The sequence below is a fragment of the Mytilus californianus genome, unplaced genomic scaffold, assembly GCF_021869535.1.
Source record: "Mytilus californianus isolate M0D057914Y unplaced genomic scaffold, xbMytCali1.0.p SCAF_10, whole genome shotgun sequence".
Classification (NCBI taxonomy): Eukaryota; Metazoa; Mollusca; class Bivalvia; order Mytilida; family Mytilidae; genus Mytilus; species Mytilus californianus.
This window is the reverse complement of record NW_026262582.1, coordinates 53,618,945-53,644,781: the sequence shown is the minus strand read 5'-3', so window position 1 is coordinate 53,644,781 and position 25,837 is coordinate 53,618,945. Positions and strand designations below refer to the sequence as shown.

Genomic DNA, 25,837 nt, shown 5'->3' with positions numbered 1-25,837 from the left:
CGTTGACATAGTAACACCTCTAAACCAAACGGAAGGTTTTGAGCAGCAGAATGCAACAATGTCGTGTGAACTTTCTCGTCGCACTACTGAAGCAATATGGCTGAAAGGAAACGAGGTGTTAGAAGATTCAGAAAAATATGGAATGACATGGGATAGTTGCATGCACAGTTTAACCATAGTCAATTTAAATTTTGATGATGAAGCAGAGTATTCTCTAATTGTTGGTGATAAACGCACATCTGCTTTTTTGTTGGTCGAAGGGATGTACAGTAGATTAGAAAGTGATATTGATGACTCAGATCATTTTTCAGAATCTCAGGGATCTATATATTGATTAAAACTCTTCTGTGATAGTGATTTGATGAATTATGCAACTTTATGAAGATATTAAACATTTACATTTGTATATATATTCAAGATTATTAATGTATTTATTGCATGTTTGTGATATTTGGTTATTTAAAAATTTATTGCTCGATACAATTAAAAGATCTTAATTTATAAATATTTGTTTCTAAGATAAACACATGAGGCAGCATAGGAATTTGATTATGTTTTTATTTTAGAGATAAGGGAGGGACCATAAATAGTTCGAGATATATAGAGCTATTTGAGAAAAAGAATTTAAATATTTAATAAAAAAGATTGGAGTTCTAATGATGGAAATAAGTTATCAATTTAGGCTAGAAGGATTTGTGATATTTACTTTTTTATTTTTAAACAAAACTTGTATATTTTATTATAATGAATGTATCTGCTGCTGATATTGGATATAAATTCTACATGTTTTGTGTGCATGGGATTTTTGCCTTCCAGATCTACCTCTTAATATGACACTAACTGTCAGTCGATTGAGAAAAAGACACGAACATATAGCGACATTTATGTGCTCAGTATCAAAAAGTGATATTCTGGTTGAATGGTACAAAGATGAGCATGAACTATATCCTTGTGAAAAGTATGAATTCTTAGAAGCTGAATGTCTGCATGGGTTGATTATTCATGATTTATGCATGGCTGATTATGGCAGTTACTGTGTTGTCATTGGACGAAAAAGAAATTTGCATGGTGACCACTTGACCATGGCAGGTTTGTAAAGCTATACATTTTGTTATATCATACTTGCCAAAATCGTTTCTTTCTAATTGCCCAATATTTTACAAAACTTTCAGTTTTTAAACTAAATGTTGTATATACCAATTTTTTTACAAAACAGTCGAATCTGGTTAATTTGCCTTCAAAATACTTCTGTTGAAGTCATTACCATTCCTACCATAAGTGGACATATTTTTGTTTGGTTCAATTTCCAGAAAATATATGTCGGGTATAGAAATAAATAAATTCAATGAAATGAAAAAAGGTAATCCTGTTTTTATATGCTTTTTTTCTTCCAATGAATGAGATAAAGTAAATGAATACTTATGCTTTAACCCTGCTGCTTATCAATGTACCTGTTTTGAGTTAGGTGTTGTCTTTGTTTATATTTTAAATAGTAGTTTTACTTTAAAGTTTTTTGGTTTTGATGCCGGACGGGTTACTTCCTATATTTTTAGTGGTACGAGTGTGCTGCAAAACAGGGTCGCTTTTTCATACCCTGCTGGTTAGAACAGGGTCTTTTTTCATGTCCTGCTGGTTAGAACAGGGTCGCTTTTTCATGCCCTGCTGGTGAGAACAGGGTCTTTTTTTAAACAAAATATTTGTCTAGAACAGGATCGCTTATTTAACTGTTCAAGATACAGTCTAGAACAGCATCTATTTTATACGGTCTAGAACATTTTCTGAGTGTGTCTAGAACAGGGTATGTTTTTCAATATTTCTGTATAGAACAGGGTATGTTTTTCAATGTTTTCTGGTTAGAACAGGGTATGATTTGGCAAGTGCTGTTGGCACAGTTATAATCGAAAGGATAGTTAGTAACCCCCCCCTCCGGGTTTTGATGTAAGGTCTTTGGTATTCTTTGTTTAATTTATTCACACCTTGTCTGTAATAGGGATAATTTAGAGCTATGTATATTGTCAAAAGACCTTTTCTGGCCTTGTAGATGTCTAGAAATTCTAGTAAGTGATATTCACTTTCATATACCATATTCAGGGTTATTTTCACATTTTGTTTGAGATTTGGGCCTAGAATGGAACAGTGAAATTTCTGCAGAGTAAAATTTGCTGTAAAATACCTACATCTTAACATATCAAATAAGAGACACATACACACAAATTTCTTGATAGTCCATCAAATTACTGTTTTGATTTTGTTCAAAGCAAGCAAGAAACATTTTAAAGTTTATAATTGAAAGAAATCAAAAGTGTTTGTAAGAGTGTAAACAATTTATAAGAACATTTATGCCTTAATAGCATGTTTTCCCTGTACTAATGTGTACTAATGAATGAATAATTAGTACACCTGACTTGCATGCTAATACAAAATAAATGTTTTTGTTTTGTTGCGTTTCATTGGATATTTTTGTTATAAATTACATTGTGAATTAATTGAAATTTTTATTGCACAGTTGAGGATAATTTGAATGAATTTATGATTTTAGAAGCCCCAGTACAATTCATCATACCTCTAGAGGAAGCCACTGTTCTGGAGGGAGAGAGCGTGACCTTCACATGTGAGACCACTGATGAAATGGCACCAGCCAAATGGTACAAAGACGGCAAAGAAATCCTCCCATCTGATCATATGCAAACTGAATCAAAGGGAAAGGTTCATAAATTGATTATACCCAAAGCTGACATTGATGACCGAGCAGAATATACTGTACAGGTCAAGGACAAGACTAGCAAAGCACCATTGTTTGTTGAAGGTAGGGACATAACTCTGTTTGTAAGTTTATCACATTGTTTTGAATGGTCATATAGCAACTAACAATAATTTCAATCAATTAAGTATTTGGCAATAACTTGTAGAACCTGTTTTGGGCAGTTCATAGATTTTATCAATATTATCACCTTCATTTTCTTACCTTATGCTCCAAAAAAATCTCTTGTATTGATTTCATAATTTGTTGTCACACAGGAATATAGTCGTTTGCATTGATGCAACACAAAGCAAATAATGATGAATCGTAATTTCTTGCAACTAGTCAGTTCAATTTGAATTTACCTAAATCAAAAAGGAAATTTTAAAACTGCCAGATTGAGATGGCATTATCCCAGGTTAACCTTTATAGTTGTACTTAGCAATTTTGTTTTCAACAACAGTTTTGTGTTAAATAGCATATATTGAGCTGAGCATTTATGATAAGATATTGATTAGATATACTAGTATGTATTTTTTGCAATATAAGAATCCCAAAGTTTACCTTATAATTGTGTTTCTGACATAACAACAATAAGATACAAATAGTCTAATGTTCTTACTTTTTTTTTTAGAAAAACCACTGAAAATTACCAAACCACTTAGTGAGAGGTATAACTCTGTGGAAGGTGACACTTTGACCTTGGTTTGTGAGGTCAACAAGCATGGAGTTGTTGCTATGTGGCTAAAGGATGGAGAACAGATAACTATAACTGATGGATATGAGATCACAGTTGATGGCTGTCGTCACATCCTCACAATACCAGATGTTACCCTAGATGATGAAGCTGAATACACCATAATGATTGGTTTAGAAGAGTCAACTGGACTGGTTCTCATAGAAGGTGAGTACACCATAATGATTGGTTTAGAAGAGTCAACTGGACTGGTTCTCATAGAAAGTGAGTACACCACAATGATTGGTTCAGAGGAGTCAATAGGACTGGTTCTCATAGAAGGTGAGTACACCATAATGATTGGTTCAGAAGAGTCAACAGGACTGGTTCTCATAAAAGGTGAGTACACCACAATGATTGGTTAAGAGGAGTCAACAGGACTGGTCTGGTTCTCATAGAAGGTGAGTACACCATAATGATTGGTTCAGAGGAGTCAACAGGACTGGTTCTCAAAGAAGGTGAGTACACCACAATGTTTGGTTCAGAGAAGTCAACAGGACTGGTTCTCAAAGAAGGTGAGTACACCACAATGTTTGGTTCAGAGGAGTCAACAGGACTGGTTCTCATAGAAGGTGAGTACACCACAATGTTTGGTTCAGAGGAGTCAACAGGACTGGTTCTCAAAGAAGGTGAGTACACCACAATGTTTGGTTCAGAGAAGTCTACAGGATTGGTTCTCATAGAAGGTAATGTACTTTTACTAACAAACCTATAAATATCTAGAAAAAAAGAATAAATAAGAAGGAAGAGTCATACACTGTAATATGAATTCTTTATGTCCAAAAATAAAAGATCTGACAAATCAAAAACTAAATTTAAAATCTTTGGTTTTACAGAAACTGCAGCAGGATTTACTCACAGACTGAGTGATACTGATGTAAACGAAGGGGAAATGATTCAACTGGAATGTACATTGAGTCGCCCAGATGTCAAGGTCAGATGGCTGAAAAATCGTAAACCATTGACACCTAGCGATCGTATCAAGATATTATGTGATCGTTATAGGCATGTCCTGCAGATTATGGAAGCTATTCCTGAGGATGAGGGCGAATATACCATCGAAATTACTGAAAATATGGAAAGTTCTGCTGCTATTAGAATCAGAGGTAAGTTGACAGAAAATACAAAAATCTCATAATGTAAACATATGATAACAACTTCATTGTGTGTGACGTGTGGTTTGAAAAATCTTCAAGTCAATGGAAACCCAAAGTTTTGGGTTCTAATATGAAATTATAATTTCAAAATGTAAGTCATGATATATCTATATCTAAATTCTTGATGAGACTTCTTATTTCTAAGATAATTTATAGATTTTTATTATACCCCCGCTTTAAAAAAGTGGGGGTATACTGTTTTACCTCTGTCTGTATCCGTCCTTCCGTCAGTCCGTCCATACGTCCCATGAATATTTCTCGTCGCATCTTTCTCAGGAACTAAATCATAAGGATTTCTGAAATTTGGTTTCAGGGTTTATATAAGTCAGCTATACCGTGTGATTCACTCAACAACTTCCTGTTTACCGAACACTTACATATTTTTACACTATTAAAATTATCCAGTTGCGCCGGGGGTATCATCAGTGAGCAGAAGCTTGCAGTTTCACTTGTTTTAGAGGATTCTTTTTGAAAAATTGAAAGCTCATAGAACCAAAAGTAGCATATATTAAGTTGTATGTTTATCATTTTTTTACAGAACTGACACCCAGCTTTATCAAAAAACTTATAGACAAGAGATCAAAAGAAAAAGACTCAGTTATACTGGAATGTGAACTGAACAAACCAAATATTCCTGTTAGATGGCTCAAAGATGGTGAGGAACTGGTACCTAGTGATAGAATCAGACTGGTATCTGATGGAAACATTCATCGGCTCATCATTGATAATGCCACACTAGAGGACAGTGGCACATATACTTGTGTATGTGGCTCTGTAACAACTGAGGCCACTCTTGGTATAGATGGTATGTATTGTACTTCCTTGTTGACAATTATTACTTCACACAATGTTAAAAAGTAACAAAATTTTACAAACGAAAATGCCATGCAAAATAAGGTCAAATCAGTGACAAAGTTTCAGGGCAAGTTCCTAATGTACTGAAAGTTTGAAATTTTGGTAGTTTCACATTATTTTTAAACCTAACAATCTTACTTTAAAAATAAAGGCAGTACAGATAATAAATATGTGAAATAGGATGATGACCGTTTCGCATGTTTGAGTGTAAATGACAATATAATAATGCTTCCCACAGAGTTACCAGCAGAATTCAAGAGACCTCTTAAAGACATTACAGCCAAGGAGGAAGACCAAGTTATCTTGGAATGTGAACTATCTAAACCTAACAAACCAGTCAAATGGACTAAAGATGGTAAGGATATTGGTCCTGATGATCACATCCACTTCTCTGCTGACCTGTCCACACATCAGATGTCAATAGACAATGTCAGTCTCGATGACAAAGGAGATTACACCTGTGTATGTGGTGATGTGGCTACAGAAGCTAAACTCACCATTCAAGGTAAAAATCATATGCTTTTCATTCAATTAATGTTAATTTTATCACTTTTAAAATAAGTTTTTTTCTTGATAGCAGAACATTGTTCTCTTCAAAGCAGGTGTTCCATTATCTTTTATGTAGAAATTGAAAACAGTTACTATGAGGGGGGGTCAGACCTTTCTCAGGACTCCGAGATCGGGTGTTTCTAAGCTCGGGATTTCAGGATTGATCCTTTCGGGATCCGGGAATTCTTTTTTTAAATTTTGGGATGTCAGGATTTAAATTTCTTTAAATTCCGGAACTCTGGATTTCATGTTTTTAAGCCCAGGATTTCGGGATCAGGACCCCTCCGACCCCCCCCCCCCCCCCCCCCCCCCCCCCCCCCCCTACTATGAGTCTGGGAATTTCATTCATGAGCAGACTTTAAGAACAAAGGAATTACCGGCCAGCATTGTTATTAAATTTTAGGTTCTTTACTTTTCCTCAGATGTATATCATAAAATGGTGTTTCAGAGTTTGATGCAATAGTTTTGTTTCCATACTCTGCAGAATTATAACAATATAATGAAACTGAGAAAGAAACAGATATTAAAACATGCACTGAATTATGTAAAATTTAAATAATAATGTTTTATTTGTAGAACTTCCAACTGGAGTCAAGAAACCACTCAAGGATATCACTGCGAAAGAGAAGGAACAAGTCATCTTAGAATGTGAACTAACTAGATCAAACAAACCAGTTAAATGGTTCAAAGATAACAAAGAACTTAAGCCTAGTGAACACATCCATTTCAATGTTGACATGTTCACACACCAACTGGTTCTCACTGATGTGAACCTGAATGACACTGGTGTGTACAAACTTGTATGTGGTGATGTGTCAACAGAGGCCAAGATTGTTGTAGAAGGTTGGTATCAAGATATCTTAACTCTATCACAGACTAAACAAGATAAATGTTATCTATTGTCAATATATACTATTCCAACAAAATTACACTTTTATTGTGTGAAATTTTATATAATATGGTTTTTGAGGAATTTGGTATGAAATTCAGTTTCAAATTTATACAGAAGCTGTCATGTCAAATCTTATTTGAGCAGTCTTTTTTTTACAGAATTTTTTTTCGAAATTGAGATCTTTAACAAATCAAAACTCCAAACAAACATTTGTACAATTTTAAAATCTTTTGACCTATTAAACTCGTTTGTAACAAATATTTCCATTTAGAAATCTCATCCAAAATTTAAATCCACAATCTAATTTGCATTAGTCCTAATCTCCCTAATATGTAAAAAGTCTCTATAAATTGATGTTTTCTATTGTTAGAACTACCAACAGAATTTACCAAACCCCTGGCTGATGTCACTGTTACTGAGAAAGAAACTGTTTGTTTGGAATGTGAGGTGTCTAAAGCCAACAAACCTGGCAAATGGTTCAAAAATGGCAAAGAAATGAAACAGGATGACAATGTTAAGTTTGTTACGTATGACAACACCCATCGTCTTATCATAAAATCTGCTGTATTAGACGATGAGGCTGAGTATACAGTAGAAATTGATGGACAGACATCCAAATCTCAACTCTATGTTGAAGGTACTTTCCTCCTTTCTTTTATTGTCCATTTGAGTTCTATAAATCTTCAAAACTAACTCATTAAAAGCAATCACATTTTTGAATGACATTGTTAATTTTGAAAAGTATCCTTGTCTGCAATGTATATAAACTCTGACAATTAAATCCTGAATTTTTTCCAAGGTAATTTACAAATTGTCTATAAGGTTTTGTGTTTAAAAAGAGTATTAACACAAAGTAAGGAATAGGTAGTGGAGTGAATGAACTGACCATGACATAAACTGGTCAAGTGTTTTATACTCATTACTAAACTATGTAATTCAAATATTAAAGATTGCTCATTTATTTCATCAGAGGGACCAGTAGAATTCCTCAGACCATTGAAGGAAGTACAGGTTATGGAGAAGGAACCAGCCACACTAGAATGTGAGGTCAATAAACCAGACCTTGTTGCTAAGTGGTTCCTTGACGACCAAGAAATAACTGGATCAGACAGAGTAGAACTGGTGGTGTATAGCACCATCCACCAACTCATTCTTCACTCAACATCATTGGAAGATGAAGGGAAATACTCTGTAACTATTGAAGGAGCCAAATGTGCCACAACACTGCTTGTTGATGGTAAGGGTTTTGAGTTTTAAAGCATGTTTGAGTTTTCTACCAAGAATTTTTAATTTTTTGTGTGTGAAAAAGGAATTTTGATGTTTGCTTTAGTATTGAACTGAAGACATAAGGTCCCTTAGGATGAGTTGATGAATCATTCTGATTATTTCTAAAACTTCGTTAAATTATTTGAGCTTAGAAGAATGTGGTATGACTATAACCCCTTAACCATGTTTTCTGTTTTAATATTGAAACTGTATTAATTTGTAAATTGCTGATTCATGAATCCTTTTACAATCCCAGATTCCTTTAATATGTTCATTTTATCATATGAATTTTCCTAGAACCCCCAGCTGAGCTTGTGACTCGCCTGCATGATTTGATTGTGCCAGAGAAGGGAACTGCTGTGTTTGAATGTGAAGTTTCCCGTCCTTGGGCCAGAGCTAATTGGTTCAAAGATGGCGAGCCTATAACTGTTTCTGATGGTTATGACATTCGTGTGGATGGCACACGCCATCTTTTATATCTACCTAAAATATCAAAAGAAGATGTTGGAAGATACACTGTAAAAATTGATGATAAAGAAACCACTGCTAGACTAAGGGTTAAAGGTATAAAAAGAATGGAAAATATTAACTATGTATATTTATACATCTTTGTAGGCAGCTAGAAATCACCATAGAATATCCTTTTAGTGAGATAGCTCCATTCATAACATTTTCACAGCATGGAAATCTGTAGTGATATTTGAAAGAAAAAAATCCTTTTTAAATGCAGGTCAATATACACAAGATATTAACCAATATTTTCACATGATGATATTTTGCATGCTCAAACTTTATTTTAGATAATCTTGCATTTGTTCAGATTGTGTGCATTCATATTTTGTTATACAGTAAAATTGCTCACAGACTTTTAATATCCTGATTATAATTAATTTTTACTTTGAAAAAGGCTATAAATGAAGTAAATATTTCAAATTTGGGGAAGGACATTTACAATTTTACCCCCAGATTTAAAAAGCAAAATTACAGCCTTTTATCTTAAAAGGGTTATTAACTTGAACTTTTAAAATAATGCATGTACAGTGGTTGCAGAGAAGAAAGGTTGAATATGAAAGTAAAGTAAAGTAAAAAGGCTTGTTACTGTCTGGCATATTTGCTTTTCACTTATGTATTAGAGCATAAATCTGGTAGTTGGTTTTCTCTTTTGAATTGTTTTGTCATACCAGTGCCTTTTAAAGCTTACTATGCGGTTGGGTTTTGCTCATTGTTTAAAGTCTTATGTTTGGTTTGTGGTGGAGTGTTGTCTCATTGATTTATCTCCTTATTTCTATTTTAATAATGCTCCAATCTTTAACATACAATGTATAAGTGAAAGTTATCGAAAAGTTTTCAGAATTTAATAATTTACAAAAAGTGCTTTAAAATTGATATGTCGGTCAAAAAACTATTATAAGAGCGTAATGACCATTACCTTCAACAGAAATCATCTTTTTCTGCACAAACACTCATTTAAACATAAAACATAACTGACAACCACAATGACTTTTATATACTACAGAAAAATCTTGGGATGCTGCATACTTAATCTTGAAATATTAGTTGTTTTCAATGGCAGTGATATGTATTTCTGCATGCGTATTGCTGTTATGAGTTATATTTTAGCATTTTGACGAAACTTTGATATTTAAAGTTACACTATTTAATTTTCCATTTACAGATTCAATGTTTAGTACATTGAAAACTATTTCAAAGTAAATTGTTTAGGGTTGAAGCCCCTTCTGTATATAGAAATAAAACAACTAAATAATGAGAGTGCTGGTATTTCTCTTGACTTGTTTTACATTTTGTCATACCTTTTATAGCTTGCTATAAGGAATGGATTTCTGTTCACATCCTTGTCTTTTTGGTCTATAGGGATAGTTGTCTCATTGGCAACCATACCATATCTCCTTATTTTATCATTTGGCATTATGAAAAGTGGTAGTGATACGATTGTAATCAATCAGAGATCTAGATCAATGATTTATGAAGTTTCGAAAATTTATAAGGTCTTTTAAATTGTGCTCAACATATATTCTTAAAAGAGCTTTTTTAAATTCTTATAGAACTACCTCTGAAAATTGTGAAACCACTACAAAAAGTAGAGGTCAGTGAAAAGGAGCAAGTGACCTTGACCTGTGAGGTCAATAAACCAAACATTAAGGCCAAATGGTTCAAGGACAAAGAAGAGGTAGAAACCTCAGAAAACATACATATAACAACACAGGAGACTGTGCACACACTGAAAATTACTGAGGCAACATTAGAAGATGCTGGACTCTACAAATTTCAAATAGAAGACAAATATTCTCAAGCGAAGGTCAAAGTTCAAGGTAAATCATATAAAATTTCTACTTGAAAAAATTACAAATTCAGTCTTTTATTGCTTACATCCACTTCATTTGAACTTTCATTGTTAGTTGTCTCATTGACAATCATACCACATCTCCTTATTTTTATATGGTAAATTTTTGTGTTTTTACAAACAAACATAAAATATTCCTTTTCCTTGTCATTTACTACAACACTCAGACTTAGTTTGAGTATAAACAAAAGCTTTTAATGATCAAAATTTAAATACCAATCTATAAGGCAATTATCAGCTACAAGAACAAGTATTTCTAAATCTTGTACCAGGCAAATTCATTAGTTTTAATTCAAAGATATTCTATTGATTTATGTATTCTTTTCTTTCAAAAATATGTTCAAAAGTTTTAAGAATATTTTTTTTAGCACATGTCGATTTCAGTCCCCTACGAGTGGTCTTACAAAGATACAATCTTATGATTTTTTTTTCTACAGAGCTACCGCTACAATTCACAAAGCCTCTCTCTGATATTGAGGTCATGGAAGGTCAAGAAGCTACTCTAGAATGTGTAGTTTCCAGGGCAGATCTACCAGCTAAGTGGTTATGTAAAGGTAAACCACTGCCAAAGGACAACAGAATAACAACTACCTGTGATAAAAACACCCACAAACTTGTCATGCAGTCTGTCACAATGGACGATGAAAAGGAATACTCTGTTAAAATTGGTGATAAGGTTTCCAAGGCAAAACTCTTTGTTGAAGGTATGCTGTTTATGTTTAAAACTGTTGATTTTACTGGTTTAAAAATACTTTCATCATGATCATATAAGTAATTAAAGGAGTTATCAATAATGTCAGTTAAACTAAGAAATAAAACAAGGTAAGCAAATAAAGTTGATGGAGTTCTTTATTAATATGAAGATATGGTTTAGGAAAGGAAATGAAAATAAAAATGTCATTAAATTGGATCAAAACTTAAAAGACATTAAAAATAGTTAACATTTAAACAGATTTTGAACAGTTTTATACAATAATCTGTTTTTTTTTCTTTGCTTAAAAAATATTTGATGTAACTTTTCAGAAGAAGCAGTAGAATTTGTCAGGAAACTCACTGATGTAGAAGTACATGAAATTCCATCGAAGGCAATATTTGAATGTGAATTATCTAAGCCTAATGTAACAGCTAAATGGTTTAAAGACAACAAAGCTCTCCCATCAGATAAGAAATACAAGATGGTGGTTGAGGGTCCAGTACATCGACTAGAGATCTCTGAAGTGGACGGTGAAGATGAGGGTGACTTCTCCATCATTGCTCGTGGAAAGAACTCAGAGGCAGAACTGATTGTAGAAGGTTAGTTTGTTTTAACACTCATTTACTATTGACAATTCATACATATAGAAAGTTAAAATGCAATTTTTAAAAACTCAAAAAGTATAATATCTAAAAAATATGTAGACCTTTTTAATTTTTTGTACCAATATACTGCATCTTATTAATCTTATGACAGTTTTCTTTGATTCAATGATGGCAGTCCAAGAATGTGAATTAAATTGTCAATTGATTCATTTTAGTTGCACCTGAGCTCTTCCTGGACAAAAACTTCCAGGAGTCCATCACACTGAAAGCTGGCCAATCTACTGCTTTTGAAATACCATTCAAGGGTAATCCTCAACCAAAAGTCATCTGGACATTTAATGATGGGGACATACCCAAGGACAAGAGATTGGAAACACAGACTATTCATAACATGACCACAATGAGGCTAGCAAAGGCCAAAAGGCCAGATGCAGGAAATTATAAACTAACCTTGGAGAATCCTAGAGGAAAAACATCAGTCGACATCAAAATGATTGTACTAGGTATGAATAAAGTTTTTAATTTGAATGCATAAGGGTTATATTATGAATACGATGAAAGAGGATATTAATCACACATTCTTGGAATTTTTAGCAGACATAATTGTTAAGTTACATTTAAATGGAAATGAAATACTTAAATTTTATGAAATATCATCTAAATGGTTAGCTCATACTATAATATCATTTCAAGTGGAATTAAAAATTTACTTTTTCTGTGTATTTTAACTATTTTTGATCAGAAAATACTATTTGTTACAGATAAACCAAGCCCACCACAAAATCTGACAGCACCAGAAGTTTTAGCTGATTCTATCACACTCAAATGGGAGGCCCCAGAGGACAATGGAGGAAGTGACATCACTGGATACCTCATAGAGAAACGTGAATTTAATAGACGATCTTGGCAGGAAGTAGAAAAGGTCAAAGATCTAGAGTATACTGTTGGCAAGTTGTTGGAAGGAAACCAGTACTACTTCCGTGTGTTTGCTCAGAATGAAATAGGAATGAGTGAACCAGTAGAATTTAAAGAACCAATTACTGCTAAGAATCCATTCAGTAAGTGACAGTATGCTGTGGAATGTTAAACTTTAGACAATTTCATATTTACAGATAAATTCTTCTTGGTCTTTTGTGAATTTTAGATTCAGATCCTTATTTACCCTGATTTTCTATTTTTTTTATATATATTCCTTGAACTAGAGAAGATCTAAGTTTTACATAAATGATTTGTATATAAGAAATATTTGTAATAAGTTCTGTCTTCTGTTTTAATATTTGCTAATCTTAAAGACACATAAAATTATGAATAAACTAACCAAAATGAATAATATTGTGGCCCTAAAGATGGCGAGATTGATGCAAAGTGTAATAGTGTTTTTCAACATTAGAAATATTTTACTCTTTAAGAATAAATTCCTTGGAAATACTGTAATCATTTACAATGTAACAATAGACGTGTGTAAACAAAGAAGAGGAAAGTAAAACAAAATGCTTATTTTTTTATTCCTGAATGAATTTAATGTTTTTAAATATAATTGATTAAAACTGTTTTTCAGCTGTTCCAGATGCACCTGAAGCGCCAAAAGCATCTGATGTTACAGCAACTTCCTGTACAGTGTCATGGCAACCACCAGCCAATGATGGAGGTGCTTCAATCCTTGGTTATCAGCTGGAGAGACAATCTGGCTTCAGTCCTCGTTGGGCTCCTGTCAACAAAGATCTGATAGAAGGAACAACCTATGACCTCTCTGATCTTGTTGAAGACAATACTTATATATTTAGGGTCAAAGCTGTCAATAAAGCAGGACCCAGTAGTCCTAGTGACCAATCAGAAACATACAAGGCCAAGAACCCATGGAGTAAGTGTTTTATTACCCCCTGCTAGGTATTTTTTATCTAATCTTAAAATAGACTTTCAGAAAATGTTAATGTTGGCTGTGGCTTAATACAAAGGAGGCAGTATGACCTCTCTAAAGTAACATAACTAGGAGGTTTTTTTTTTTACATATTTTGGGAAAAAAATGGTAAATTACAGAAACAGATTGGCTAAATTAACATAGAACACTAATATCACAAAAAAACATTTTAGGTTAACAATTTTACTTTTTTTCAGCTAAACCTGGAAAACCTGAGGCCCCAGAAATTATGGGAACTGACAATTCATCAGTTGCTCTTAAATGGGCCCCACCTGCTGAAGATGGAGGTGCTCCAATTACTAATTATGTCATTGAATACAAACCTGTTGATGCCTTCCGTTGGATAAAGGCTAATGAGAACCAAACCGTGACTGAGACAACATTCAGCGTGACTGGTCTGAAGGAGGGAAGCCAGTTAGAGTTCCGTGTGGCAGCACAGAACAAAGCAGGTGTTGGTGAGGCCTCTGAACCCACAAAACCTGTTAAAGTGGAGGCTCCTTTGGGTATGTATTAGGATTTTGTTTTTTTCTAACTGTTAGATCTAACTTAAAGTAGAACGTGATATACATAATATATTTGTAATGTCATTTTGATAAATGATTATTTTGATAGGCTTTGGGAATATAAATGATACATTAACTTTGAATTCAAAATTGTTATTTCATTTGACATGTGATAATTATTTTTTAAACTTCTTTCTACAGGTAAATTAAAAAAATGAGCATGATCCGAACTCAATGATTTTGTGCTATATTCTATTTGTATTTAAACCTTCACCCTTTTGAGATGTATATGCATTAGAAAGAAAAAATAGTTTCCTTTTGAAGTTATTACAGTAAAATCTTAGCATTGCTATATAATGAGAAATCTTTCAGATTCTATTTGATGTATGATTTATTTTACAGTTGGAGAAGCACCAAAACTCCTGGAACCCTTACAAGATACAACCATTGTATCACCTAATGATGCCATCCTAGAATGTGATCTCCTGCTGGGAGAACCAGAGGCAGAAATAACATGGTAAGTTGTTTATAAAAGGTTACTTTACTATCAGAAAAATATTGAATGATGTTTAATTGGGCCTAATATTTACTTTTTTTGAGATTTTTTTTTTCAGTTTTTCTTATATTTTAAATTTATACTTAATTTAAAGTATAAAACATTTATTTCTTAGCATGAGATAACTTATATATAGTCCTTGCAATGTTTCTTCTCTCGTGGCATCTTTATCAGTAATGCACCACAATTGTAAACTATATATGAATTTATCTTTTATGCAAAAGGTTTAAGGGTAAAAGGGAGGTAAAGAAGAGTCCTAAATATGAGATGAGTTATGAAGATGAAGTTGCTGGCCTTGTCATCCATGAAACCAAACCAGATGATGCTGGTGTTTACAGTTGCCAGGCAGCCAATATCATTGGACAAGTTCAAACAGAAGGAACACTCTCTGTACATAGTGAGTTTACTTTAGATTCTCGTAACAAATTAGATGTTGAAATTACTTTTTTTGCTTTTCTTGTTTACATAGAATTTTTTAAGGAGCTCTACCAGAAAGTACCAAAAACATGAAACATACAGTGTATCTCATCATTTAACTTTTAATGTCAAGATGAGTAACTGTGCAAGTTTTTATTCATAAATGAATTCACAAATGAATGAATGAATGCCTAAGAACAAAGGTTTATTGAGATTTTGATTCTTTGCAGCTCTCCCTCAACTTGATTATGACAACAAACTCAAGAGTAAACAAGCCATTAAGGCAGGAGGCTCTTTGTCATTGACTGTTAACATCAGTGGTATCCCATCACCTAAAGTCGCATGGCTTTTAGATGGAGAAACAATAGAGAAATCACCACGTCTGACAATGGAAACAACAGAAGAGTTCTCTATCCTGACAATAAAGAATGCCACACTAGAGGATGCTGGAATGTACAAAATTACAGCAGAAAATGTTGTCGGAAAAGCTGAAGCTGACTTTGAAATAATTGTTAAAGGTCTGTTTTTCAGGAAATTTTGAATAATAAAAATGAAAACTGGAAATGATATTTAAAATACATATCAAGTTGAATTGTTTATCTTGTATAATCCAATTTTAGGAACTAAATGATTATTTTGATTTGTGCGTTGGTCCTTCTATATTCAAAATTTGTAATATTAAAAAGTTTACAGGAGAAAAGAAAATACATATAAATTAAAACCTATAGAGCATGCATGTCAATTATCTAAACAAATAAGATTTTTTTCAACCAAAGTTTTTTGTTTTATAGACAAACCATCCAAACCAATGAACTTATCTGTGCCTGAAGTCCAGAAAGATTCTGCATTGTTGTCATGGGAACAACCCACTGACACAGGAGGCTGTGACATCACAGATTATATCATTGAAAAACGTGATGCCAAGAGAAACACATGGACACCTGTTGACAAAGTTGATAAATCAACATTTTCTTACAATGTAATGAAACTGTTGGAAGGAAATGAATATTACTTCCGTGTCATTGCTAAAAATGAAATCGGTTCAAGTGAACCAGCAGAAATGGACAAAGGCACTGTTGCTAAGAGTCCATTTGGTATGTAAACAAGTTTAGTCAGAATTGAGTAAATAATTTGCAGGGAAATGTCTTGATTTTTATTGGAGAATTATAAGATGCATAACTGCATCAAAGTATGATAAAATTCGTTCAATGTTAAACAAAAGTAGATATAAACCCAAACTATACTATAAAAAGACAACAACATCCTGTCATGGCAAGGAATTAAAAAAGTAGATAAAAGATAAAAATCATTTATACAACAATCTAACAACATATTGCTACAAATAAAATTTCAGCATTAAGACCAATTGCATTCGCACAATATTTCATTAACATTGATGAAAAAACTTTTCAGGTAATGTTAATACATAAATACTATTGATCACATTTTTCAGATGTCCCAGATGCACCACAGAATCTACAGCCATCAGAAATTACAAAATCATTTATGACCTTGACTTGGGAACAACCAGAAAATGATGGAGGTTCTCCTGTCATTGGTTATATGGTAGAACGTAAACCAGCTGACAGCACAAGATGGACGAAAATCAACAAGAAATCAGTCTCTGATACAATGTTTACAGCCATGGACCTTGTTGAAGGATCTAAATATGAGTTCCGTGTTTCAGCAGAAAATGCTGCTGGTATTGGCAAGCCAAGTCAACCAACTGGACCAATCTTGGCTAAAAATCAATTTGGTAAGCAATGCTAACAGGGCTTAGATGTACAAAAAATATGTTTAAAATCAGAAACTTAAAACAAAAAAAAGATACTGTAAATTTTTAGATTTTTGCGTGCATTTCTTATTACGATTGTTGAAAATTTTACAAAAATGGAAGATAAATTATTACAGTTTGAGGAAATGATGCATTCAAATCATGCTATCAAAATTCAAAATATTTTGATTAAACCTATCCCAACACAATTTTTGCAATAATAAAATCATTGAAAAAATTTCTTAATTACAGTAAGTAAGTGTTCTTTGTTTTATTGTAAATATCTGGAACAATTACATGAATGTATGAATATTGGTTCCACTAAAGTCCTTTTGTTTTAATCACCAGCACCTTTTGATACTGCAGAGTTTGTTTCATAATTTGTCTCTCTTTGATTTAGAAAAACCAGATGCACCAAGACAGCCAGAGATAACAGAAGTTACAAAAAATTCCATCTCTCTGAAATGGGTAGCACCAGAAAAAGATGGAGGAAGTCCTATCTTCAATTATGTCATTGAATCTAAACCACCAAGGTCACATAAATGGGTACCAGTCACACATAACATCCAGGTACCAGATTGTGCCTTCACAGTGAAAGACCTAACAGAAGGATTTGAGTATGAGTTCCGTGTTCTTGCTGAGAACAAGGCTGGATTAAGTAAACCTTCACCATCTACAGGTCCTGTCTTAGCCAAGGAACCAATAAGTAAGTCTATAATGTCTTAATCAAATTTTATGGGAAATATTGTCACATTGTTTCGGTTATATTTTTAGAACTTCAACAGTAGTTTCTGATTGCATGCATGACTTAAAATTTGTGTGCTGAGATGTGGACAAAGACATGCAATAATTTTCATCTATATATGTATTAAATAGAAGACATAAAATAAGAAATTATTGAGTAATACATTCACATTTTTAGGAAATTATGTTTTTACATTATGGCATAACAGTATATTTATGTCTTATTTTACAGTTGGAGAAGCACCATCAGTATTGGAGGGAATCCCAGATGTGTCTGTCTTACTTGGAGAAGCCACAACATTGGAATGTAAAATCAATGGACAGCCACAACCTTCTGTGGAATGGTTAGCAGATTTAAATTAGGATTTTGATTATGTAGAAAGAAATTTTTCAAATAATTTCTTCTTTTTTTTAGTATAGAAACACTATAAGACACTATTTACTTACTTCACTTGAAAAGTTAGAGATAATGTTTCATAAAAAAAAACTAGATGACAAAATAAAGAATTGAAAAATTCAAAAAGATAAGGTATGATTAGGGGCATTATAGGTCCTAAAGTCAAAATTGAAATAAGAGTTTTAATATTTATTATATTTTTTATCCTTTTGCATCAGTAAAAACCTTGCATTTGTTTCTAAATTTACTGTATACATGATTCATAATATTCTTCAAGATATTTCACTGCATGTAAATAAGCTACTTTTAATGACAAATTAACTTTAATTCACTGAGAAAATAAATGTTGCAGGTCCAAAGACAACAAAACTATTCCTTCAACTAAGAAATATGAGACTAGCTATGACAACATGGTAGCCTCATTGACCTTGAGAGAGGTCACAGAAAAGGATGCTGGGACATACAAATGTGAGGCATCCAATGATTTAGGTTCTGTTTCAACCTCAGGACAACTGGAGGTTCAGGGTAAGAGAAATGATCTGGCTCCTTACACATGTTTTACATTAGTTCCACATCATATTTGTACTGTAAACATCATACATTTGTAAGATGTAACAAAGGCATGTTTCAGGGCATATAAATTTATTAATTTATTTAAAATCTAAATTGAAGATATATGATTCTGATTTGCTTTTTAGAAGGGTTTAGCTATTGCCAGTCTTCAATTCTCCATTATTGTTATTTACAATACATAGTTATTAGTATACAGAAGAGTTGTGGTGAGCAAAATTATCATGATTTATGGATAAAGTAATATTCCCCAAAGATGTTTAACTATTTACTTCAAAAGTAATGAATCATTCCTGAAATTTTAACCTTGATTTTTTTTATAATGTAATGAACATTGATTAGAAACATTAATTTTATAATATCCTTTAATTTCAGCTGCACCAAAACTGGAATATGATAATAAATTCAGAGACTTGATCACTCTACGCAGTGGAACATCACTGAGAATTCCAGTAACAGTTAGTGGAATTCCTAAACCTTCTGTCACTTGGTGTAAAGATGATCAGACCATCAAACCATCAAGTCGTCTCAACCTTGATACAACACCCACAGGAAGTACTTTACAAGTCAAGAAAGCCACCAGAGAAGATGATGGCATGTATGCAATCATGGCTGAAAATGAGGCTGGTGATGCCAAGGCAACATTCGATGTAGAGGTCACAGGTCAGTGATACTTGTGTAATTATTGGATAGAGATTAAAGTGTATAATAGTGAAAATTCATCATTATTTTTTATAAATGTCATATTTTCCTGTTTCCAAAAACTGTTTTAGAATCTATATATATTTTTAAGGCATAATATATATATATAAGTCTAAATTGAAAACAACGTTCAAACCTATGATTGCGTTGGATAAAAACCACAATTTTTATATGTCTGCATGATCAAATTTCTTGGTAGAGGGGTCTAAATACAGCACAAACAACATTTTCCAAAAGACCAAAAAAGTGAGAAAGTATATTTTAACAAAACGCATTTGACTAACAGGTCGAACAACGGATGTTCTTTAAACCTTGCTGACTGCCAATATATATATATATTATGGATTACAAATGTGTCGAGTTTTGTGATTGGATAACAATACAGAGATGTCAGTATATATTCAGGAAACTGCCGTGGTATATATGATGTTTTTTATCCCAATTGGATCCCCAACAATGTCATCATAACGAACGTTACTATGTGACTACTATGTGACATAGTCTTAAGCCATACAGAACACTTAAAGAATATCAGAGGCTTTCAGAGGGAAAATAATGACATGTATCCGTCAATAATACGTTTTTAATTTAAAATCACTCGATTTACACATCAAATACTTAATTAATGTCTTAAAGTGTAATTACAAATCATTGCATACACGATAATATTATTTTCACAGCAAATTACAAAATCCTTCACATATGGGAAAAATATCAGGTTGGGTTTTTCAGTATTTTTGTTGTAAAAAAATGTCATAATACATAAAAAGTCACAAACATACAAACAGTATACATGAAATCTAAAAACTTTATTGAAAAAATATTTTTACCAAAAAAAAAATTTGTCAAGATGGAAACCTTGCATTTAAAAGAATTACTCAAAATAATAAGAAACACTACATATACTAAATATATATATACTGTATGGTGAATGTTTAATAAATACCTGGTACTGGAAAAACATTAAGGCAGGAGTAATCCGTAATATAGGTGTAATTCAGGTTTCAGACAGGGTATATAATGTGACATTCCCGGCTTAGGGTTTATATCCCCTTTGCCTTTTCAGGGAATATAAACTCTAAGCCTGGAATGTCACATTATATACCCTGTCTGAGACCTGAATAACATATAATATGTGTGTATTCTAATTTGAAATATAGCTAAGGAAACTGTTATAATAATTGCTGTTTTAGATTTTTTTTTAACTTGAGGAATTAAATTGGTACATTTTGTAAATGTTGACACTGTAACTGAACAAATCTTATTTGCTTCTGGACTGACAATAATTTTTTTTTTCATTGTAGACATCCCTGGTCCCCCTGAAGGACCAATAGAGGTCACAGACCTTCTCAAAGATAGTGTCACACTGTCATGGCAACCACCAAAAGATGATGGTGGATCAGACATTAAACAATACAATGTAGACATGCGTGAACAAAACCGTTCACAATGGACAAAAGTGGGATCTGTTAAAGCTCCAACCACAACTATTACACCAAGTAGATTAATGGATGGAAAACAATACATGTTTAGAGTTACTGCTGAAAATGACATTGGAGTTTCCAAACCTTTGGAGACATCCGAACCAGTTATTCCAAAGAGTCCATTTGGTAGGTTTGGATATGCAACCCGAATTGATAAAAGTTTGATGTTGAATATTAACAGCATGATGTCTTGAAAAAAATTGTGAATGCTTTTTGTTTTATTGTTAATTTTAAACATATATCAGTGTGTAATTTATGGAGCTTGACATTTTGGTCACAAATTACTTGCTCCTTTTTATCGGTGACGAGAAATGGCAAAAATGTAAATAAATGTTTTCAATTTCTATAACCTAAATTACATACTGTTATGCCATTGATAAATGTGGTCTTTTTTCACTGTTTAAGCTCTCAAAAGTTACTCTTCTAAAGAGTTTAGTTATAGAGTTTGGAGTTAATTGAGATTTGTGAACAATTGATAGAAGTCTCAATTCTATTACATCTGAGAACAAAAATACTGTGAAAGAAGACCACATAATTTGACATATCATGATTTAAAATCAGAGCCAAAATTTGACCATGATTATCTTAATTAAATTGTTTACATATTCATAAGTATCGAAGCATGTGCCTTATGTGTGTGAATCAAATATAAACCTATTTGAATGATTTTCAATAACATAACCCGTCCAAATGTATAAACTATCCTATTATTTTCAACTTGACAATTGGTTTCACTGTGTCACCCATGGGCATTCTTTTACATAGGGACCCACATTTTTTTTTAATTTTGATAGTTTTTAATTAGAACATTTTATCTCTAGCTTAGTGTTAAAATTAGGTTTAGGATAAGAGATAAGGTAAAGGTTAGAAGAGTTGGTTCATGTAGTACATGTATGACCTTATATATATGATCCTTAAGTTAAAGAAAGTCCTTAATCTGTCTGTGGTGTTTAGGTATGGATCTCATAGCAACCTATTAAAGGACAATTTATTGCATTTACAATTGTATAAAAAAGGTGCATAATAAGAAAATAGACTTATAGTCCATGACTGGAAAATAAACAAACAAGGTTGCCATTATAAATTTGATATAACACATTACATTTCATATGGAATAAAATGCATTCCTTTCAAAATTCATCCCTGTTAGACATTACATTATTAAATGATAAACTTTCATTATGTCGAATTTAAAATGGGCATTTTTCGGAATCATGTTCTCATCTAAGAACATGGTCCACAACATTATCCATTTGGTCCATTTTAATCAACAATTCAAGTTTTTAATTTCTTTTTAATTTTGAATATCATACTCATAGCAAAATATGTGATGAATAGATTTATTTACATATCAATCATAATGTGATTTTTACATAAATGACGTTTTAATTTTTTTGTAACCATGTGTTATATTATAATTATGAATACTATATATTTTTATTATATTTTTATCATTAACTGCTGAAAATTGTTGAACATTCCTTTCGTTGAAATATTTTTTTTATAATCAGAAGTAATATTATGAATTTTTAGTAATCAAAATGTATAAGGTTGTGAATCTCCATGCTGAATGTGATATGTTTTAGTAATAGTAGTTAGTTACTAGTTAATTGAAGTTAGATATTGTTAATTAATAGAATGTTACTAGTTACTAATATATTGTATACTTGATCAAATGCATGACAAAGTTTTGTTCATTTTTTCAAACCATTCATATAAGGGTTGAAACAAGAAATTTTGTATTGTTCTTAGTGTAAAAGAAGTGGGTTTTTTTTCTCAAAAATTAATTCTTGAGAACAAAATTGTATGCCTTAAGAAATAACAATCTTTTCCCCATACAAAATTTGTTTTACATGTTTCATTTATTTTACTAAGATACCATTACCATATTTAATTTTCTTAACTTGATTGTGTTTTAAGTGCTCAATTTGTTTTTTCATATCATTCCAGTGCTAAGTATATTGTTCTGATAAATTGTTTGAAGATAATCTTGGCCAAGAGATCTTGTGCATGGGTTTTTGAATATTCAAATGAATGGTTTAAATGAAGTTGTTATGTGAAATTTTTAAGATTAATTACTATATTAATGTTGAATTGTATACATTTTAATCAATAAAATGTTAAATAAAATAAAGTATAACATTTTAATTGTTTTGTGTTAGTTTGAAAGCATGCTGTTTGTTGATTGTCAAGATTTTGCATGAAACATTGGAGTGCTTTGAATTCTGTGACTTCACAAAAAAGGGCTATAATAAAATGTATAAAAAAATGATACAACGAACTAAAAAGAGGATACCATGAACTATAAAAAAGGATACCATGAACTAAAAAGAAGATACAATGAACCATAAAAAAGGATACCATGAACTAAAAAAAGGATACCATGAACTAAAAAAAGGATACAATGAACTAAAAAGAAGATACAATGAACCATAAAAAAGGATACCATGAACTTAAAAACAATATTTGAAAGTATAACAGACCACACAACAACCAACATTGGACTCTCCAGACAAAAGATGTACAAACAAAAAGTTATACATTGCATATAAAAATAAGGAGATGTGGTATTATAGCAAATGAGACAATTATCCAGCAGAGACCAAATGATAAGGGAGCAAACAATTATTAGTTATGCCTTTATAAATTTATAGCTAATAAGATGTTATTTAGATTTGGATTATTTCCAATTATAGAATTTGGTAGGGGGGGTCAATGACTTGGAATCATGTGCTAGACACAGAAATTTCACAAAATTTTCTTCTTTTCCTAATTTTGTATGAAACACAGGATTTTATATGTTTGGTTGACAGTGAAAATAAAATCCATGATTGAATTGATTGATTGATTGATTGGTGATTGCTTTACACTGCATCAACATCCATGATTGAAAGAATAACTCCTAAGTCAAATAATTATAATACCTTGTTGGTTATAGCTTGCAAGAAACTCATGTCATCCAAAGGATATTTATATTTAGTGTAATAGTCCATGTTCACTAATGCCATCACTTGTCACCAGTCCTTTATTTAAATGTCCTTCTTATTCTTAAAAATTCATTTCTAAAACCATAACATTTCATTGTAAATTTTCACTTTCTAAATCATATTGTGCTAGAAGGTTGCAAATCCCAGTTGTAAAATTGACTTCAGATGGTTTAATATGACTTTTTTGTTTGTTTCCTTTCTGGTTTTGACAGCTCCAATATTTTCCATGTACTTTGCCTCTCAAACATTTTGTCTGGAGCATACCCATGAAGATTACTCCCGACACTGATGTTGTAAGCACTGACTGGTATCTTTATGATTTAATATAAACTTTTTGGGGTTTGGATGAGTACTTGAATCTTAGTTTAGAGTTCTTCTATAACATTTGTCTTAATATTTTTGGTTATCAATGTAAGTATAAAATGATCATTAAAACCCTAAAAAAAAGTATTTAGTTATTATTTGGCCACACCAAATTTATTCGATGCTTGCTATTAAAATGTCTTGATTAGAATTTGGATTAAAAAATTATAATTTGACTACATCAACTCATTTATTCTTTATTTTTGTACTGTTTCTAAAAACAATAAAATTTTCAAAAAATGGAGTATTGCGATTGTCCAACGAAGAATGCTGCATTTGTTTGCACCTGTCCTAAGTCAGGAACGTGATGTTCAGTGGTTGTCTTTTGTTGATGTGGTTCATAAGTGTTTCTCGTTTCATGTTTTTTATATAAATTAGACCATTGGTTTTCCTGTTTGAATGGTTTTACACTAGTCATTTTTGGGGCCCTTTACAGCATGCTGTTCGGTGTGAGCCAAGGCTCTGTGTTGAAGGCCATACTTTGACCTATAATGGTTTACTTTTACAAATTGTGACTTGGATGGAGAGTTGTCTCATTGGCACTCATACTACATCTTCTTATATCTAATATTAAGAGACAAAATTAAAAAGCTATTTTGGTGACTAATCAGTTATTTGGAAATATAGAAAATAATGAAAATAAGAACATGGCTTGTGTACCAATGTTTTTTTGAAAAGAAATACAATGCACAACACATTAATTTGGCGCAGTCTTGCATGGTAATTTCAGAAGAGGGTATAGACTGTGGCATACCTTAATTTTAACTACAAACAAAACACACAAAAACAGATACAGGAAAAAAAGTCTGACAATAGGGTTACAATAGTAGGCAGTATTAGAATAATAAGCATGCAAATTGAGAACCTTTACTCTTCATTTTATTGGTTCAATTTAAAATTATTCTGCAATAAAAAAACTATAAAATGACTTTAGGAAAACCATCAAAACCAGAGGGACCATTGACTGCTTCTGACATCACAGCTGATAGTGTTAAATTGTCATGGCAACCATCAAAATTAGATGGAGGCTCACCAATCAAAGAATACATTATTGAGAAATATGACAAGAGACGTTTATCTTGGACTAAGGTTGGAAGTGTTGATGACAAAACTTTGAGTTTTGTTGTTCCGAAGTTGATAGAAGGTACTCCATACCAGTTTAGAGTTTTAGCTGTTAATGCTGAAGGAGCAAGTGAGCCTCTTGTTACTGACACAGAAATCAAACCAAAACAAGCACCAAGTAAGTTTAAAAATTGTAATTAATACATTGTGAATCTATCGAGTATTCATAAATAGAAATTTTCAAAATTTTAGTGAGGTTATAATTTATGAAAATGCTTGAATTATTCTCATTTGTGGATAATTCAAAGAGAATTAACGTTTTAAAATCAACAAACTAAGCCTTTGCTTATTGGTTCCTGTACAAGGAGTGTGAAATAACAAATGTACTGAACTCCAGGGAATTGGCAAAAATAGAAAGTGAAAAATAATGTGGATACATTTATTTGTATTGGTGCCAATTTCATAGATCAAGAAAAATTTCTATTTTGTGGAAACTTTGTTTTT

General features: G+C 32.1%; 1 protein-coding gene across 1 annotated transcript in view; it reads left to right on the top strand.

Annotated features, from left to right (window-relative positions):
* The window catches only part of LOC127718789 (titin-like), a 319,779-nt gene that overhangs the window by 228,501 nt on the left and 65,441 nt on the right, over positions 1-25,837 (top strand). The window contains exons 139-166 of the mRNA XM_052224839.1: positions 817-1,089; positions 2,540-2,806; positions 3,375-3,644; positions 4,313-4,582; positions 5,172-5,438; positions 5,727-5,993; positions 6,614-6,880; positions 7,300-7,566; positions 7,900-8,166; positions 8,493-8,759; positions 10,259-10,525; positions 10,995-11,261; positions 11,581-11,850; positions 12,072-12,359; positions 12,618-12,914; positions 13,415-13,717; positions 13,972-14,277; positions 14,680-14,794; positions 15,058-15,230; positions 15,481-15,768; positions 16,042-16,344; positions 16,704-17,006; positions 17,425-17,730; positions 18,001-18,112; positions 18,518-18,690; positions 19,111-19,398; positions 20,742-21,047; positions 25,206-25,511. Of these exons, the coding sequence (XP_052080799.1) occupies positions 817-1,089; positions 2,540-2,806; positions 3,375-3,644; positions 4,313-4,582; positions 5,172-5,438; positions 5,727-5,993; positions 6,614-6,880; positions 7,300-7,566; positions 7,900-8,166; positions 8,493-8,759; positions 10,259-10,525; positions 10,995-11,261; positions 11,581-11,850; positions 12,072-12,359; positions 12,618-12,914; positions 13,415-13,717; positions 13,972-14,277; positions 14,680-14,794; positions 15,058-15,230; positions 15,481-15,768; positions 16,042-16,344; positions 16,704-17,006; positions 17,425-17,730; positions 18,001-18,112; positions 18,518-18,690; positions 19,111-19,398; positions 20,742-21,047; positions 25,206-25,511 (7,353 nt within the window). The remainder of the gene's footprint in view (positions 1-816; positions 1,090-2,539; positions 2,807-3,374; positions 3,645-4,312; positions 4,583-5,171; positions 5,439-5,726; positions 5,994-6,613; positions 6,881-7,299; positions 7,567-7,899; positions 8,167-8,492; positions 8,760-10,258; positions 10,526-10,994; positions 11,262-11,580; positions 11,851-12,071; positions 12,360-12,617; positions 12,915-13,414; positions 13,718-13,971; positions 14,278-14,679; positions 14,795-15,057; positions 15,231-15,480; positions 15,769-16,041; positions 16,345-16,703; positions 17,007-17,424; positions 17,731-18,000; positions 18,113-18,517; positions 18,691-19,110; positions 19,399-20,741; positions 21,048-25,205; positions 25,512-25,837) is intronic.